Below are 17,132 nucleotides of genomic sequence, written 5' to 3'. Positions count from 1 at the left end.
CAAGCGGCCACCAACCCCACCCCCCCCCCCCCCCGCAAATAAAGATGGAGCTTTGCCCTGGGCCAGACTCTTTTTTTCTTCTGGTAGGAAGCAGAACTCCTCTGAGCACAAATAAGGAATAATGAGGCATTCTCCCTCTTTGATGTTCCCTCTACTCCTACAGGTCCAGGAAAATAAAGTGGGTCACTCTACTTCCAGACTGGTATGCCTCCGAGTCTTCAAAGGCCAGATGGATTTTTTTCTTTTTAAATTTTTTTTTATGAGCTAGTCCAGCTGAAATCTCTATGTATTTTCCAGATCATGTGCAAGTGTGTGGGAACTGAAGGTCAGGCCATGTGAAAGAACAAAACGGCCATTTCGTGATGGGCAATTTGCTCCTATTACACTGCAGACCAAACCCTCTGTTCCTGCAAAGCCCACGATGACAGCATGGTCTTATCCTTACTTCAGTATATATGTTATTCTGTCTCTTGTCCCTGTAAACCTTGGCCTGACACAAATTCTCTCACATCACTGTTAGCTCTGGTATAAGAGGTAAAATTTTATTCCAGCACCTTCAGGTTCAAAGGATTAGAAGAAAGGTCCCAAAAAGTTTATTCTGGCCCCCCATATCTGAAATGGCAGGTGGGATGAGTCTGTCCACATAAAAAGTCTGGCCAGAGGATCAAGTGTGGGTTGTATGGGGCTGCTCCCCAACATTTGGCTGCTTCCTGGTCACATAAGCACACCATTTTCTCACAGCGGTCTGTCAGGTTTTCTGCAAAAGAAAATGTGAGCGGTGGATGAGAGATTCTGGATCACATGAAGGCAAGAAACAATTTAAGAGGCACAATTCTTTAATAAAACAATTATTAGGGAACAGAGGCTTTGGGAGCAAGAAGAGAAAAGGACCAATGTGCCATTTTTGTGTGGATCTGACCCTCCCCTCTCCTGTGTCTGTCAACAGGTCTGACCTTAACTGTGACCAAGAGCATCAGAAAGTAGCAGTTAAATGTAAATTGGCAATGCTTATAAAAATCTGCCCAGCACGGAGCTGCTCCCCATTTCTAGAGCTGTTTGCACAATGGGGCTTTTTTTCAGCAGCCAAAGATAAAAAAGATAATTATTTTAACTTAGCCTGAGCTAAAAATATTTCATTTTCCCCTCAGTCACTCAACTCCACTTTTAACTCATCCCTCTGCGCATCAGACCAATTCCAAAAGAAAAATGGCTGCTTTGAAAGGAAGAGTCTTTGGGAGGGATATTCAGAAACCTGAGGGCATAAAAGCAGCCACCAAGCATCCTTCACTCACACTCCATAAGTTGTTCTTATGCCCCTCTGATCACAGCAGGGGACCCAAGAAATTCCACAGCAGAGTCAGATACCTGATTTTTATGAGTCAGCAGCTAATGAAGTTGATCAAAACCATATGTACAGAACTATTTATAATGCCATTATAAAACTACATACCTAGGTAAGGACCATAAGGAAAATAAAGTAACTGGCTCAGGTGGCTGCATTGAAAATGGCAGATTTTGGGTTAACGATGCCCATCCCAGCCAGAGGTGGCTTAAATGGAGCCATTGGGCTCATTATTTCAAAGCACAGTGCCTTGCCTATTGGAAGCTGTTGCTAGAGATTATCCAACACCCACCAAACCCTGCACTAGGCGAAGTTTAAAGTGTGACTTAATGCACGTGGGCTTTGCTCCAAAACAAACTAGAAAGAGTACAGGAACCTTTCCAGATTTCACTGGATTTTGCTGAATCAACCCTGTATCTGATAGATAAGAAGATGTCATATTTCTTAAGCTTTTCTGAGGAGAATCATATGTTTATTGGTAAAAAGCATTTCAAAGGTCCCACCGATGTTGACTCAGCACTAAGTCCTTTTTTTTTCTTAGCTATCTATCCTGCCTGATTTTCTCTTTGCCCTCTGCTTCTTGAGTTTTTCCTGTGTTATGCCAATCACTGCCCATCTAATGTGAGTGCAAGAGTCAGGCTTAGCAGTAATTTCTGTTAGAGCAAAATGGTTCTTTTTACCAGCCTCCACTACTTACAGCCTTTTCTATGTTCCAGATATTTAGTGAATGGAATTTGCTTATGTGTGAAGGCATATCTGAACTGAAAATTAAATTATGAGTTTGCATATTTTTTTCATTCTATGATCAAGACTGCCTAACAATGGCAAAAGAGCTTTCAAGTAAAATAAATTTCTGTTTAATTTACCTGAAAATATCTGTGTTTACGGTACAGTGCCAGGGAACAGGCAAGTACTTCTGCTTCTAATGTTTCTGGACATCATTACCCTAGGCCCAGCAAGCATGTCTGGAAATTTAATTCTTGACCTCTTTCATTTGAATGGGATCAGACATTATACTTTCACACTTCAGTAAAACCTGCTGTGCTGTAGCCTGGGGTAGGAAATTTGCCTTCAGAACACATTTCTCTTGTTCTGCCCCATGAAGGATGTCAGGGGAAGTGAAGCCTGCTGAAGGCTTGTGGAGAACAGCTGATAGAAGCTTCTCATGCCTTGCTTGGACATCAGTTAAAGAATTAATGGCATTTGTTTAATTAATACTTGTTAACCAGATTGGAGCAACTGCAGTCCATTGCACTTTTCTGGGACATAGTTTTCACATGTCTCATGGGCTCAATGATACGTTTTACATCCACAACTTGGATTGTTCCTTCACAGCAAAAAGAAATAAGTTTTTTTTCATATAAAAATAGACAGCAGAAAATATCAGTCAGCTATTGAAATGTGAGTAAGCATGAGGCAAAGCAGTTAAACATTAAAACAATACATTCCTTAGCCAGCAATTTGCATTTTATAGGTTGTTCTGGCACTTGGAAAAGAGCAACTGCAGATGCTCTCTGCCCCATCCTGTATCTTCTGGTAGATTTTCTGCTGCTGGAGAGGCTGAGGATTGTGCCAGTAGAATATGGTGTTCAAGCAAGAAGCTTTGATGGCACAGGAAACAAGTTTCACTCTCAGATGTTTCTTTTCAAACTTTCAAAGTGTTCTACAATGGATTTTACCATCAGGGACTTCTTGAGACTTAGAAATAGAAGTGACAAATTCTAAGACTCAAGTCATCTGCTGTATATCAAAACAAACTGGTGTGAGCCACTGACGGGCTGTGACTGAGCAATTCAAGACCTTCTTGACTGGGTACCAGCTGTAGAGCTGAACACAGCCTACACTCGTTGTACGCCTGTGATACTTGAGAGCATTTGACTTTGCAAGTTTCAAAATCTCCTCTGGAGCCCTCAGCCTTTAGGCTGGAGACCTACATGAGGCAGAGATGCAGGCTGGCACCCTGTTTAACCTGTCTTATGGACTAGCATAATAATAACATGGCTCTTCTCTAGCAGTACGTAATGGTAAGCAGAACAGTGAACAGTCCCACCGGAGGGAGGGCCAAAACTGACAAGGGAAGACTTCCCCTGCAGACGTGGTCACAGGCAGACCATTGCAGAGCTTTGGGAAGGCGTTGGTGAGGAGCAGGTGAGCTTAACACTTGAGGACAGAAAGCCTCCAGAGAGGCATCCACATCTTTGCCACACTGCGATGGCTTGTTGGCTCCATGGCCTCCGCATCCACTGTTTAGCCTGGGGAGGACCCAGGTTACCTTGAACAGGTGGTGTTGGGTCTCCAGCCTTCCTCCCAGCTCCAGCTGGGGAATCCCAGCAAGCCTAGCTATCCAGGGACGGGTTGGCAGAGAGCTTGAAAGAGAACAGCCCAAAGCATCTTCAAAACTATCTCAGCATAGACAGACCTACCTCTGAGGGCCACAAAGCTCTTTGATCATCAACGCACCTGCAGAGGAGGGAGTGAAATGAACCCAGCACGAGCGAGCACTTCCTTACCACACTGCACAGTGTTCTGCTCACATGCCCACTGGTACCGCTGGGCCTTGGGGCTGCAGCCTTCCTTCTCTGCTTTGTCATAGCAGCAGTCATGCCTGTGGCAGCACCTGGGAGACAATAAAAGCAGAGTCCGGGCTCAGGCTTCCTGCATGTTTTGCTCAGGGGTATTTGCATGTACTGCAGGACATCTCCACTCACGTACCACTCATGACAGCGAGGTTTGCTCCAGCCTGTCAGCAAATCATCTGTCAATGAGCCAAGCATCCTACATCAGTTAACTTCAGATACCTAAATGTAAACATCTCGATCTAAGGCATTGATCTATACCGCTTTTATGCATGTCTGAGCAGCAGTTCATAATACTATGATGCAGAGATCCAGCACAGGTGAAAAATGTTGCCTTTGAAAGTGCAATCGCTTTTCATCGACCATAGGAGGGGGCAGAGGGTGACTTTCTCAGCTGACGATACCTGTCCTACAGATCACTCAGTGAGATAATTCCCACTGTCAATTACTTCAGAATTTATAGAAAATTTGACTACATATGAATTTTATTCTGGTAGTTTGGTGACTCAAAATACACTGAGGAAATATTCAGCATTTAGAGAGGTTCTCTGCCAGGTAACAACAGTTGTTTGAGCAATGATGCAAGGTCAGAGGCTGCAGTCAGAGAGGAGTGAGCTCATGCATTTCCAGAAGCTGTTCCTGCAAGATCACTGGGACTCTACAGAGAAACCACTCTACTAACTGGAAAGCACCAGGGCAGGCATATGAAGACTAAATAGTTTTTAAGGGAAACTCTTGAGTCCTAGATATGAATGTCTTCAAGACATGGATGAGCTGGCCAAAAGGGAGCATGGCTGTGCTAGTTGTCCAAACCCAGTTGAAGACTTTGATCATAATCTTCAATGTCTGAGGCCAGTGTACCTGAAAAATCAATAAAAGTTTGCAAAGCACTCTGGAATCTGTTGTTACATCCTTCTGGAAAAGTGGAAAAACCTCAACAGAAGAATAAAGGTCCCTTGTGGATGAAGTGGGACTTCTCCAGAGACCTGTTGGGAGCTCCCAGTACCTCACTGAGAGCTCAGGAACATAACGAACTTCATTACCCTCTGCTGCAGAAGGATTTTTCCCTTTTAGAAGTTGCTTTATGGATATGAGGGCTGGTGGGCAGCGTGAGATGATAAAGCCTGGGGAAAAAAATTGTCGATTTTTGAAGTGCAAAGAAGAAGATCCACCACTGACACAAGTCCTAATAAAGTGACTAGAACTGTATCAGGTGAATCACGTGAAAGGGACAACAGAATCAGACCAGTCAGATCAAATTCAGTCTTCACATAACCCCTGTGATTACACACAGGCTAAACTTACTCTCCCTACTGACTGAGCTCCTGATTTAGTAGTTAAAGTGATAATTTCATCCCACAGATGAGTCTGCAACCTAAATGCCTTTCGTTTCTCAGCTTACAAAGATGAAACCTGTGTGATGATTATGACCAGATTACTCATGGCATTGTGAAGCCTAGAAATGTAAGTTAGCAGAAGCAGACTGTTATCTCCCTCCATGCCAGCTCCTCAAAAGACTTCAGAATGGAACTAAGCCCTGTAGGATATATGTATCTGGAAGTTTTCCCATCAGGAGTTACAGCAATTGCTGAAACTGAGAAGTCCTTATTCAGCTCATGGAACTGGTTCTGTTGGATGTGATGGCAGTAACAGGCTGTCAGTCAGATCCTTCTTGGTCTAGTAACACTTCGCTCCCAGGCTTGTCCTGAGAAGGTTAGAAGTGAAAGGCCAAAGGAGAAAAGAATTGGAAGCCTTCTGGACAAAGTGAAAGTCTCAGCTTTTTCCAATGTATGAGTCCCTATGATATGTGCCATATGATACGACTGGATGTTGGCACTAAGTTACAACTGGGGCATGTGTCATCTGGAGGATCTGCTGTAGCCCAGGGCACCCTGAATAATGCACCTGAGGGTGCAGCACAGCCTCATCCACCCTCAAGGAGGCGAATTGCAAAGCAGGCCCATGATGGTTATCTCCTGTATGGGATGCAGAACACAAGAGGCCACGGTGGAAAGACAGGAATCAGGCTGAGCTGAGGCTGAAGAAATCCCTACAAAACCCTAGAAATCACAGGGTGTTTGAGGTCTGAAGAGTGAATCAGTATTGAAATTAGTAAAGTTGGTGTCACTGGTGGAGGGCTGTGGGGAGGAGGAACAAACAAAGGTAAATGGGCAAGGGGAGGAGTAAGCAACCTTTGGGCCAAGGCAACAAAATTACTATTCATGGAGAGCCAGAGGGAATAAATCAAAAAAGAGGCAGGAGAAAAGTGAAAAAAGTTCTTGGAGGGGGCAAAAGATGCTCTGTGAATCAGACATGGACAACCAAAATCACAGCACAGAGGTGTGCTACCTAGCTCTAAAAACTTGCTACTCCTTGGCTGGCCTGGCAAAATTAGGATTGCATAAATTCTGCAAGACCACAGGATCTGGAGCATAATTCTCCTTCCACTTACAACATCTCCTCCTGATAATACCCATAACCGCAGATAGGTGACATGTAGCTTACACCAAAACAAAGTGAGAAGACTTTGACTCATACTTTATAAACATCTCTTTCAGACAGGCTGAAAGAACTGCCAAGGAATAAAGACGGAGAAAACGTATTGCTGTCTTTTGTCACCTTCAGATGGACCCCTCCCATCTGGAAATGTCCTTTCCTGCACCTGGGTCAGAGCATGGTGTTAAGCTTTTAATAACCTGCCGACGCTCGGTTAGACCAATGCAAACAGAGTCAGCCAACGCTCTGGCACAGTACTGGTCAACAGGTATGGAAAACAAATACAACCATGTCATCTAGTTAGTAAGTAAGTGACCTATGCATCATGTCTGGGGTATGAGATGGCACTAGTGGCTACAGACAGCTCTGGCTGGCCCACAGGGAGCAGCTGGCCAGACCCCTGCCATTGAGCAAATGCCACTAAGGTAAGAATTTGTCACGTTGTGTTTGTTATGTTAACAGCACAGCCACCAACCACTGTGTGTCCTTTTGTTTTGCTTTAACTCAGCAGCTGAGGGGAAATCTTACTCTTCCCTCTGTGTTTGCCAGGACTTAGATGAGCCATATATGCCACCCTGTCTTTCACAGCATTTGGTGTTTTCAGGGACATGCTGAATGCCTTCATGTTCTGCAGCAACCTAGGGGAACAGAAAGCTGAAGGAGAAACAATCTATTGACTTTATGTAGAGGAGATGCCGTTAGATCTTAAAGTGATGGGCCTGTGAGGGTGGAACAAAAGGGCAAAGGTAATTACTAACAATGCCACATCAAAGTCAGTGTGTGGAATAAACCTTATAAAAGGATTACCCACTAGTCTTTTTTTTTCAGTAAAAGAAAGGTGTTTAGAAGCACTCTAGCTCTGTCTAGACAGATTGACTGAATTACTCACAAGAAAATTACTCCTTCTGTAACGGTCTCAGGAACAAGCCTAGAAGTGTCAAGGGAGTGAGTAATTTTTAACCAGTGTTTGTCCCTCAAGGCCCATAGTTTTGCCACTCTGCTTCTTGCTTTTCAGAAAAGGCAAATATGGAAAATAATGTGCTCAATTTGATGGGCATGGGGTGTCACTTTTTGTGGCATCACAGGCGACTTGCACTGCAGCAGTTTCCCCTTAAGGACTGCACCTCAAGGAGAGACGCATGTTGGGACAGTTTGTCAAGAACTGACTCTTGTGAGAGGACACACACTGGAGAAAGTGTGTGAAGATTGTCTCCTGTGAGAGGGACCCCACAATGGCCCAGGCGAAAAGTGAGGAGTCCTCCCCTGGAGGAAGAAGCAGTGGTGGAGGCCCAACCGCAACCCCCATTCCCCACCCCTCTGCACATTCAGAGGGGGGAAGTGGATAAATTGGGATTGATGTTAAGTCTGGAAAGAACGGAGGGGTTGGGGGAAAGTGTTATTTTTAAGATCTATTTTTATTTGTCATTAATCATCTCTAATTTTGATTGTTAAATAAATTTAACTAATTTCCCCAAAATTGAGTCTGTTTTGCCCGGGATGGCCAATGTAGGTGATCTCCCTGTCCTTATCTCAAACCATGGGCCCTTCGTTATATTTTCTCCCCATCTAGCTGAGAAGAGGGGGTGATAGAGCGGCAGTGTGGTTACCTTTGCCACCAGCCAGGGTCAAATCCCTACAGCCTTTTTGTGCATGGGGTGCTCAACCACACTGATTTTTGCTACTCCATAACAGACAGCAGAAGATTCCTCTAGCAAACATAAAATGGAAATTTCTAGGGCTAAATCTAGTGGAGTATTGCTGATTCTTTGTAGATAAGTATGTAACTAAAAATCTTTTTCTTATATATTTTTTTTCCCCCCAGCTAAACCTTGCACATAAGGAGTAACAATGAATACAGGCAACATATTAAGCCTTCTTTTTACAAACTATCTGGTATTTTGAAGCATTTCCAGTTGCAGAGTCTCATTTTCTGCCATTGGGATAAAATACACACCCCATGGAAATTAAACAGCAGCAGAAACACTAGCTGATGAATACATGGACATACTTTACTCTCAGCCTGTATTTCAGGAGTGCTCCCAGAGTTGCCTAAACTTTGGGGTCCCTCAACCTCTATGGAAAACAGCTTTTTAGGTGACTCCACTCAGCCAGTTGGTGAAAACAGCACACCAGATTAGCAAAGTCATGTTTTACTTTGAAGGCCTGATGATGAGAGTTGATAAAGGGCTAACAATAATAATAAACACATCAACAGACACTTCTGTAGATGGTGATACGCAGGCCAACAGATGCTACTGAACACTAAAAGAAACCTCTATACCTGAAAGCTATGACATTTTGTAGACTGTTACTTATTATTTCTAAGTCCTAAATTGGCTGTTTCATATATTAAATGTCTCATAGGTACCAACCAGGGATATGAAGAGAGGGGTTTGGGAATGAAATGCCTCACCGCATTGATGAAAACATCTCCATCAGTTTTAAGGCACATCTGCTCTTTTATGGCCACAGAGGAATTGGCCTTTAACCTTGGCATCATTTTTCTCCTTTTTTAATTTTACGCTGCCAGCTCAGGAAAGCCTGGTTTTGTAGCAATATGAAAAGTCTCTGATGGCTGGGTATTCTGGAAAGCTCATTTTCCTTCCCAGTTAGCTACATGCTGCTAAAAGCAGAACTTGCTTATCGGTAACACCCAGGATGTTGACTGTAGATAAAGAGATAGAATTGTGTGCCCTGTCTTTGAAGTTTCAAACCAGACAAGACTGCAAATAAAGGGCTCAGAGCACAAAGGAGTCCACCATATTCAAGAATTACATGTGTGCTAATCACAAAGCACAAGAAAGAAACCTTTGCCACACCTTCTAGACCCAGTGCTTTTAGCCTCGGGAATAACAAGCACAGCATCTTCCCCGCTAACAAAGAAAAGGAGAAGTAACCTCACACTCTCCCTTGTTGCTCTTCCTTGATTCCATGTGAACTAACATGCAATGAACGTGACAGGTTTGATTACTCCTTGCAATGGTCTGGATTTCTTCCAGGCAATAAACAGCGATATTCCCATCACTGTCATTTCCAGGACCTGGGTGAAATAACCCTCCAAACACCTTGATCAACTCCTTTTTTTTTTCAGATAAAGCTTGTTCTCTATGAATAAATATGCAGCTATATCAGGAAATCATACCCTGGTTTCTCCTTTGCCCTCCACCTCACTTAGTACAAGGTCACACCTTGTCCACCTCACAAGGTCACAAGAGCTAGGTCTCATCCAGAAGATGGCTAAACCCTCATTCAAACCCCAAGTGGTACATGGCTCCTCGCTCACAATTCCCCAGGTCTATTCATATATACTAAGTTCCTCCTCCACCAGGCAGCAAAAAGTTTGTGAAGTCACAGCATTACAAACAGGAAAGTGGGTGGAGTTCTGCACCTTTCTGGACACATAGCTGAAGTTCTTACCAGTCTGTTTTATCTTTAGGCCAGCCTTGTCCTCCCAGTCCGCAGTAGCATCCGTAGCCTATATATGCCAAGGGAGATCGTCCTGTGCCACATGATATAGCTCCTGCCAATTCGATGATTCCTCTGGTGTGCAGTGAATGGGATTTTCCCAGACCACCTTTCCAAACTGCAAAGATAGGACATGGCTACACGCAAGGATTAAACACACCTGACACCAACTTTCTTAAAGTCATTAAAGGGTGATTTTCCTGGTTTTGAATGGTAGGTTGGGTGCAGCCTTGACAATCTGTACAGCCATGATTTTCAGCCCCCAAAGAGGAGTCTGCAGGGACCTTACTCAAGACCTGGGATAACCAGGAGGCAGATGCAAAAATACCCAAACAGGATACTTCTACAGAAGGAGCTCAATTCAAGCAAGACTTACTACCTCTGGAGCACTAGCATGTGATTGCAGCTGTATGACACCTGGGAGTAGCGTGCCCAGTTTTGCACATCATGGAACCCAAGCTGTTAAGTTTTGCAGGGCCTGTGCCAGCTCCATGCAGAGCCAGCTGGGCTCCACTGCACCCCAGAGCTCCCAAACCTGGGAAAGCTCACTAGCTATGCTGTGGGACATTGAAGCAGCAGAGGACAAGAATGCAACCAGGACTAACCTGGGCTCTATGGAAAACAATGAAGTTTCTATATTGCTAAAGATGTCTTATATTGTCCAAGTTTTCCCTACTCGTTTTCCAGATAGCAAAAAGCTGACAATACTTTTAATTTGCATAGAAGGAGAGCTACAAGTCCCTGAGCCTGTAAGGTATGCTTTGTTAGAGTGCCTACATTGGCCAAGATGTATGTATATTGGCTTTCTTGTGAGCGTTTGGAAGTGCTGGCTGCTTCCGTTATTACATTCCATTTAAGTCATAACATCAGATTGGCTGCATTAATTTGGAAAAAAAAATAAAGAGGGGGAAAAAGGAGCTCTGTATTAGTGTGTGAAGCGTGCAGATGGCCAACCAAACAGATCTGGAATTTTCTGAGTTACATGGACAAGTCTTTCAAACAGCGTTGTGATTTTACACGCTAATTTGAAACTCGCTCAGAAACCACAGACTCTACCTTGCAGTAACTGTTATGGAAAACAAGACTACCCTTCTCTTAATACTGCGATGCTTAGCTGCAGCTGCTGATACTTAGCATGTTAACGATAGTGACAGGAGCATTTTTTCCCTGGGTTTACTGTGAAGGACCAAGTGCACTTTGTACTGCTCTGTCACACACAGCAAAACTATTCACCAGTAGCATCAAACCCTTCACATTGCCTGCCTAACCCACCTGCTCATCACATCCATGCACAATCACTCCAAAATAAAAAGCCTGTCGACACGGGGAGACTTTGCAGAATGCTTGAGTGGAGAGGAAGGTGATGCCCAGGAACTGGGAAACCGCCACCAAAGTTACTTTCTACCTGCCCCTGGCTATTGCAGCACGCTTGACCTATTCAAAGTGCTGTGCAAACATGGACTAATTAATCCCCTAAACCACCCGAGGACTCAATACTATTATTAAAACAGTTGCTTTCCTTTTAAAACCTAGCCTCTAATCCCCTTGCTTGGGCCTCTCCCTGCATCTCGTGGGCTGGCTCGCCCTTCTAGCCTGATCCAAAACCCCAGTGAGGACAAGGAGGGTCTCTCCCTATGAAAGACAAGGCAGGGCTTTGATCTCTCTCTGCAGCTCGAGCCTCAAGCAGGAACAAGCATTGCCCTCCACCATTTTTGCCTTCGGCAATCGGCACCTTGGGCTGTCCCAGCAGGGGGCTTTGCATGGCCTCCTTATGCTTCCCAGGGCACTCCTCAGGGTTTAAATGCACATTCCTGGAAAACTAACCACGCTGCTCACCTAAACACTACTTGAGTGTTCAGGTTTCATACTAAAACACATTAGACGGGTGTTATTCAAAGCTACAGGGACAACCTGTTTCCCTTGTCTAAACAGCAGGGCTCTGGAGTTAGAAGGGGGCTCAGCTCTCAGGCATCCCAGGGGAAATCACAAGCAGTGAGCTGCTCTGGATTTTTGGTTAAAAAACATGCTTTTTTCAACCTGTTGCAGTTTGCAGACCCTGAAAATATTCCAGTGGAGACAAAAACTTCTTTGTAGGTATTCAGGTCTCCTGATGAGCAGCTTGCACTTTTTTTAGCTGTCTTTCACTGACCTCTTAAGCTAAAACTATTGGACTTGGTCTGTTGGTGACTGGCTGAAAACGGCTGAGGTTGGTGTGAGGTAACCGCACCTTATGCTGAAAAAGAAAGGCCATTCTTCTTTTGGGGATATCTCTGAGGATCAAGGACCTGTAATTACAGTGCAGAGCTGCTCATGAAAGTGGAGAGAAAGCCCCAAAGGGAATTGAGTCCAAAAGACTCAATTAGTGTACTTAGGGCTATGCACTCTGCAAGAGCTCGAAACAAGCGTGGGCATCCAGGCAGCCTCTGACGTTCCTGTTTAGTTCTTTGAAAGCTGGCTGGGTTTTGAGCTGATGGCAGCTGAGAGGTCAGCCCTGGCAGGTACGTTTCAATATTCAGGTGCACGGCTAGTAACTTGACCAAGAACTGACATTGCTTTTTCTATACTGGGCAGCCAAGCCAATGCAGTCAGGAAAGCCTTGAAAAAGTCTGAGTCTCCACAGACAGCAGCCTGCATTTAAGCACATCTCCCATTAGGGGAATGCTCAGTCATTAATTACACTGCTAACAGGGTACCTTATTGGAGAACATACCTGGCAGGGAGGTGTATGGAGGTGGATCTGACAACTTGCGTTTTCTATTCCCTGCTTAAATGGGCAGCGTTTGCTGTAGATTAAGGCAAGGTTTTGGGTTTTACTTTAAAACTGTACTGCAGGTATATTACCTCAGACCTGACAGTTTAGTGTTGTACACGCATTATGTTCGCAAACGCTTTTTTTTTAACAAGCTTTTTAACAACTATTTTAGAGTCAGATGGGTGGAAAACTGCTTACTGCATGGTCATTGGTATAAAAAGAGTGTAATTCTATAAAGAAACCCAGATGCCAACAACTTTGTAGCAGAAAACTATTCAAAAAGAAAATTACTTGTGTTTATACAGCCCTAGCTCCGTAAACTACCAGGGAAGAAAAGCAGGCAGGCAGCTCACTTACGCAGCCTCTTGCCATAAAGTTGAGAGGAGTCGTGAAACACTTTTGCTCTTTTTTTCCCTCACTTGGTCAAACCACATCGAGGTGCCTGCCGCAAAGCAGGCAAAGCTGACGGCAAGGGGAGAGGCCGTCCCGAGATGGGGAGAGGTCATGAGGAGCAGAGGGAAGAGGGACCGAGAGGTGGTACTCACCTGCCTGAAGCAGCATCAGCATGAGCAGCAGGTGGGAGCCCATGGGCAGATCGCTCCGCTGCTCCTGTAAGCCGGGCTTCAGCTGCCGGGACGGCCGGCAGCACTTCGCCTCCTTGCCAAATGAGCCGAGGTTTGGGTGTGCTTAACAATCCTCCCGGGCCGCCGCTCCAGGGTTTATATACCTGTGGCTCTGCGCCCGCTGAAGTGAAACACCCCCTGGTTGCGATGTCCCCGAGCCCCAGCCTGGGTCCAGTCCGTTCCGCCGCGGGTTCCTTCGCTACGAAGGGAGAGGGCGAGGGCTGGCTCTGTTTGCCCAGCATCGACTTTGGGAGGGAGGGGCTGCTGGAAGGGCATTAGGCTGGCGGTCCCCTGGACAGCCAGAGACACTCAGGCACTAAGCCGGGTTCCTTCTTTAAGCTCTTTGCTTACAGACCCTGGTTAACCTCTGAGTAGCTGCGGAAAAGGGAAGCCTGCAACTGGGCTTTCTGTGGCTTGGGCTCACTTCTGTGGCATTCCCTTGGCAAGGATTTCCTCTTTTTATAGGTCACTCGTTCCAGGGTAATTATTTTTTTCTACATTATTTTATTTTAAGACTGATTATTTTTCACATTTAAAAAAGAAGAGACAAAACTATAAAAAGCCAACAGAAAGAATACTGTTAGGTACAAGTATCTAATTATAAACCAACCAACAGAGTTAATTCTGCACCACTCCCGAGAAAAAAATACCCTCTCAGCCTGTTAGTGCACCTGACTGAGACCAATTTATTTCTTGAAGACTCATCAGTACGTGGGTCCCAGCCATAGTAACAGACCAGTGGCTGGGGACAGTGTCCTGGGGCCAGCCCTGCTCTGGTCACACAAGGCAGATCCTGCCTTGCTTCGTACATCATCTATCAACCTTTCTGGGGTTTAAAGTATCTGCCCCTTCTCCAGCATGGGATGATGGGCAAGGCTCGCTGCTCTGCTGGGAAAGGAGGGGATGAAGGCTCCTCTCCTCTTCCCCTGCACAGCCCAGGACTATCTCAGCAGCACCCTTTGCCTGAGTTCCCCATGGTAAAGCTGTGCCTCCCTTCCTAATGGCATGGGTTTAAATATTTGCTTGCTAAATATTGGCAGTCAAATCAAAGGTCAGCAGCAAGTCATTTACAGGGCTGTCTTCTGCTGAGACCAGCCCTGCTGCAGCAGCTGACGCTCTTTGCTGAGCAAGTATATCAGGTGCCTTTGATACCGGGCAAACAGGATGGCAGAACTGGGCAAATCTCATGACAACTGTGATCCCCAAAGCCCCTGCCCATGATGGGCTGGCAGCAGGGGAGGAAGGTGGGCAAAGCGAGGACACTGCTCAACCATGGCTCCTCTGCAACCTCAGAGGGTTCCAGCAGAAGCTGTGCAGCTCACATCTCCTCCCTTGGAAACTCCCCTCAGTAATCATACATTTACTCAAGTGCCAAATCCTATGTATGTGAGCTGTTGCTGGCTAATATTTAACTTTAAGATTCTCAGTTTGTGGGAGGAGGATGCTGGAGGGTGGTTGCACTGTATTCAAGGGCTCTGTGGATGCAGGTCCTCAAAATGGGACATGCAAAGAAGAAGGCAGGCCTTGAAGAACTCTGTGGGACGTGGCTGAACAAGATAACTTGTTAGAGCAAGTTCTTTTCCTCATAGATACCTGCTAGGCCTCATTCTAAGTGGGGACCAAGTGAGGAACCTCTGCAGGTGCTTTATGGGATTCCCAGGGTCCCCAAGCCCAGGGACGTTTGAGTGCCCAGAGTGTCTACTCTATGATTTGGACTTATCAGTCATTTGGGTTTGAAAATCTACATTTAATCTTTCAAAGCCTTCCTGAATTACAAACCTGATCAAAAAAGGCATTACAAATTTTCAGACCACAGTTTAATGCTGTTTTTCCCTTTCTTACAGCCCCACAAGTGACAGATGAGGTTTCTGTCCCCAGTTCAGCACTAAGTATAAAATAAAGAAATATAAGCTCCTTTGATAGCCCAATGAACCAGCAATGCTGGAAGAAGATTTCTGCAGGGTATTTGGGAGAGATGCCCAAATTCAAACTTCAAATGGAAAGTAGAATTAATGCATTGTTTCCTTGTGAACGTTTCACGCTGCTGACTGGTCAAGTTTGTTATTTATTCTGTGCAATACTGTTTACTGTTTCCTAAGTTAATTAACATATTTTTGAAATAGTATTAAAGTGCTAATCGTGGTCTTACTATGTTATGGCAAGCGCACTCAGATCATGAAGGCATTTTTATTACTGCTTAGGGAAACAAAATAAATTCCCTGAACTCACTCTTTCATATATGTTTTGCACGTTACCTGCTTGAGCTCCACTTCTCACCAGTAGCAACAGGCAGCACAGGAAGGTGTTGGATATCGCCTCAGTAAACTGAGATATTGTCTCCAAAAATTCATAAGCAATAAACTTACATTGAGCCTTGGGTCACTTCCATGGGGCAATCAATCCATACTGATGGAGGGCTATTTCTTCAGATGAACTAGCTCTGTTGCAGATGAGGTTCCCTTGGTTTGCACCACCAAAGCAGTTGGTCCTCAAGGATGATGGTAGCTCATGCTCTTGGGCTTCTTGTTATTGAAAGACAATACTATGGAAAAATCTGCAGCTGAGGGGGAGAATAATTTGTATGATCTACACAGTTTTTAACAAAATTTACTCAAGAGGTTTCAAGGCATTAGATGTTGCTGTGGAAGCAATGCTGTCCTTCATCCCATTGAGGATGTTCTTCCTCAAATGAACTACCCAGACACCTCTGTGGATGTCACCACCAACGGCAAGAAGCCATCTCTGGTCAGTACCAGCAGACTCAATGATGCATTTGCTGCCCAGGCCAAGGGCTTTTCCCACAAGGGGCAGAGGAAGCTTCCCTGGAATACTGTGAATGTTAGAAGTTCACTAAAGGAACTGCCCCTCTCAAAGACTGGTTTGTAGGAGGAAGACTAAGGAGACTCGAGGATACAGAATGACAGTTTGTGTAGCGCGAGTTAAAAGAAAAATTTCAGTGCTAAAGGAAACAAACTCCACACTACCTGTTCAGAGGAAAAGAAACGCTGTATCTAAGACTGCCACATGGTTTGTGGTGACATAACCAGTTACATAAGCAATAGGGTTACTATAACAACATACAAAGTAAACATTCGTATTTAATCATGTTGCACCGAAGTTTTCTCCACGGTTTAGTGATGATACAGCCTAGTCAAACTTCGAGGAGGAAAGACAACATTATTATTATTTGCATTTCATAAATCAGCCCCAAAAGAAAAAGTGTTTTAAGTGTCTCCTGGTTTGAGGTATGAATCTCCTTGAACTTCACTGTTGCTGCACCCCAGGTCATACCTCAGTATTTCTGAACAGAGAAGCTGGATAGCTCCAGCTTGCTGCACTCTCTCTTAAAGTCAGTGTCTGGTTTTGTCTATAGCCAGTCACAGACATACACGTACATATAACTCAGGTGATGAAGAAGCAAGGCCACTTCTCTCAGGCTTTTACCATGGCAATTATCTCCCAGCACGGTCTCAGAAAGCAGGGTCTCCTGAGCTGACTGTGGGAGACCTTTCCCTCTGAAGTCATTTCTCCATGAAACGTATCCCTTCTTCACTCTTGCTTGCACTTCTCTCATGAAGAAGTGGACCTCATGGTGTACACGTATAATGCTTTTGGAGGGAAGGAAGGCAGAGCTGACATGAGTCCTGTGCTTGGGATAAAGGAGATGGTGGATTGCTGAAGGAGGGGGGGGTGATGTGAGATGCTAAGAGAGAAGTAGCTTCTTTGTTATTAGCATTGCTGGATGTGGGAAAAACATATTTTGGTCCACATGTAGCGAAGAACTACACCATCCTGCCAATCTCCTGACTCCAGCCCTCATGAGGATCTGTTACCCTTCAAGCGCCAGAGCTGTATTCCTTCATATTTCACTTCCCAAG

At 44.9% G+C, this 17,132-nt stretch overlaps 1 protein-coding gene across 1 annotated transcript; it reads right to left on the bottom strand.

Annotated features, from left to right (window-relative positions):
- Window positions 1-519: 519 nt before the first annotated feature.
- Window positions 520-13,219, bottom strand: LOC104270123 (group 10 secretory phospholipase A2-like). The gene is made up of 4 exons (XM_009864392.1): window positions 13,177-13,219; window positions 9,832-9,997; window positions 3,853-3,959; window positions 520-757 (listed from the first exon to the last, which is right to left on the bottom strand). The coding sequence occupies exons 1-4, from the start codon at window positions 13,217-13,219 to the stop codon at window positions 594-596; spliced, it is 480 nt and encodes a 159-aa protein (XP_009862694.1). The 3' UTR covers window positions 520-593.
- Between the last annotated feature and the right edge of the window lie 3,913 nt (window positions 13,220-17,132).

The sequence above is a fragment of the Apaloderma vittatum genome, unplaced genomic scaffold (assembly GCF_000703405.1).
Source record: "Apaloderma vittatum isolate BGI_N311 unplaced genomic scaffold, ASM70340v1 scaffold37210, whole genome shotgun sequence".
In the NCBI taxonomy this organism is placed as follows: Eukaryota; Metazoa; Chordata; class Aves; order Trogoniformes; family Trogonidae; genus Apaloderma; species Apaloderma vittatum.
This window is presented reverse-complemented; position numbering and strand designations above follow the sequence as displayed.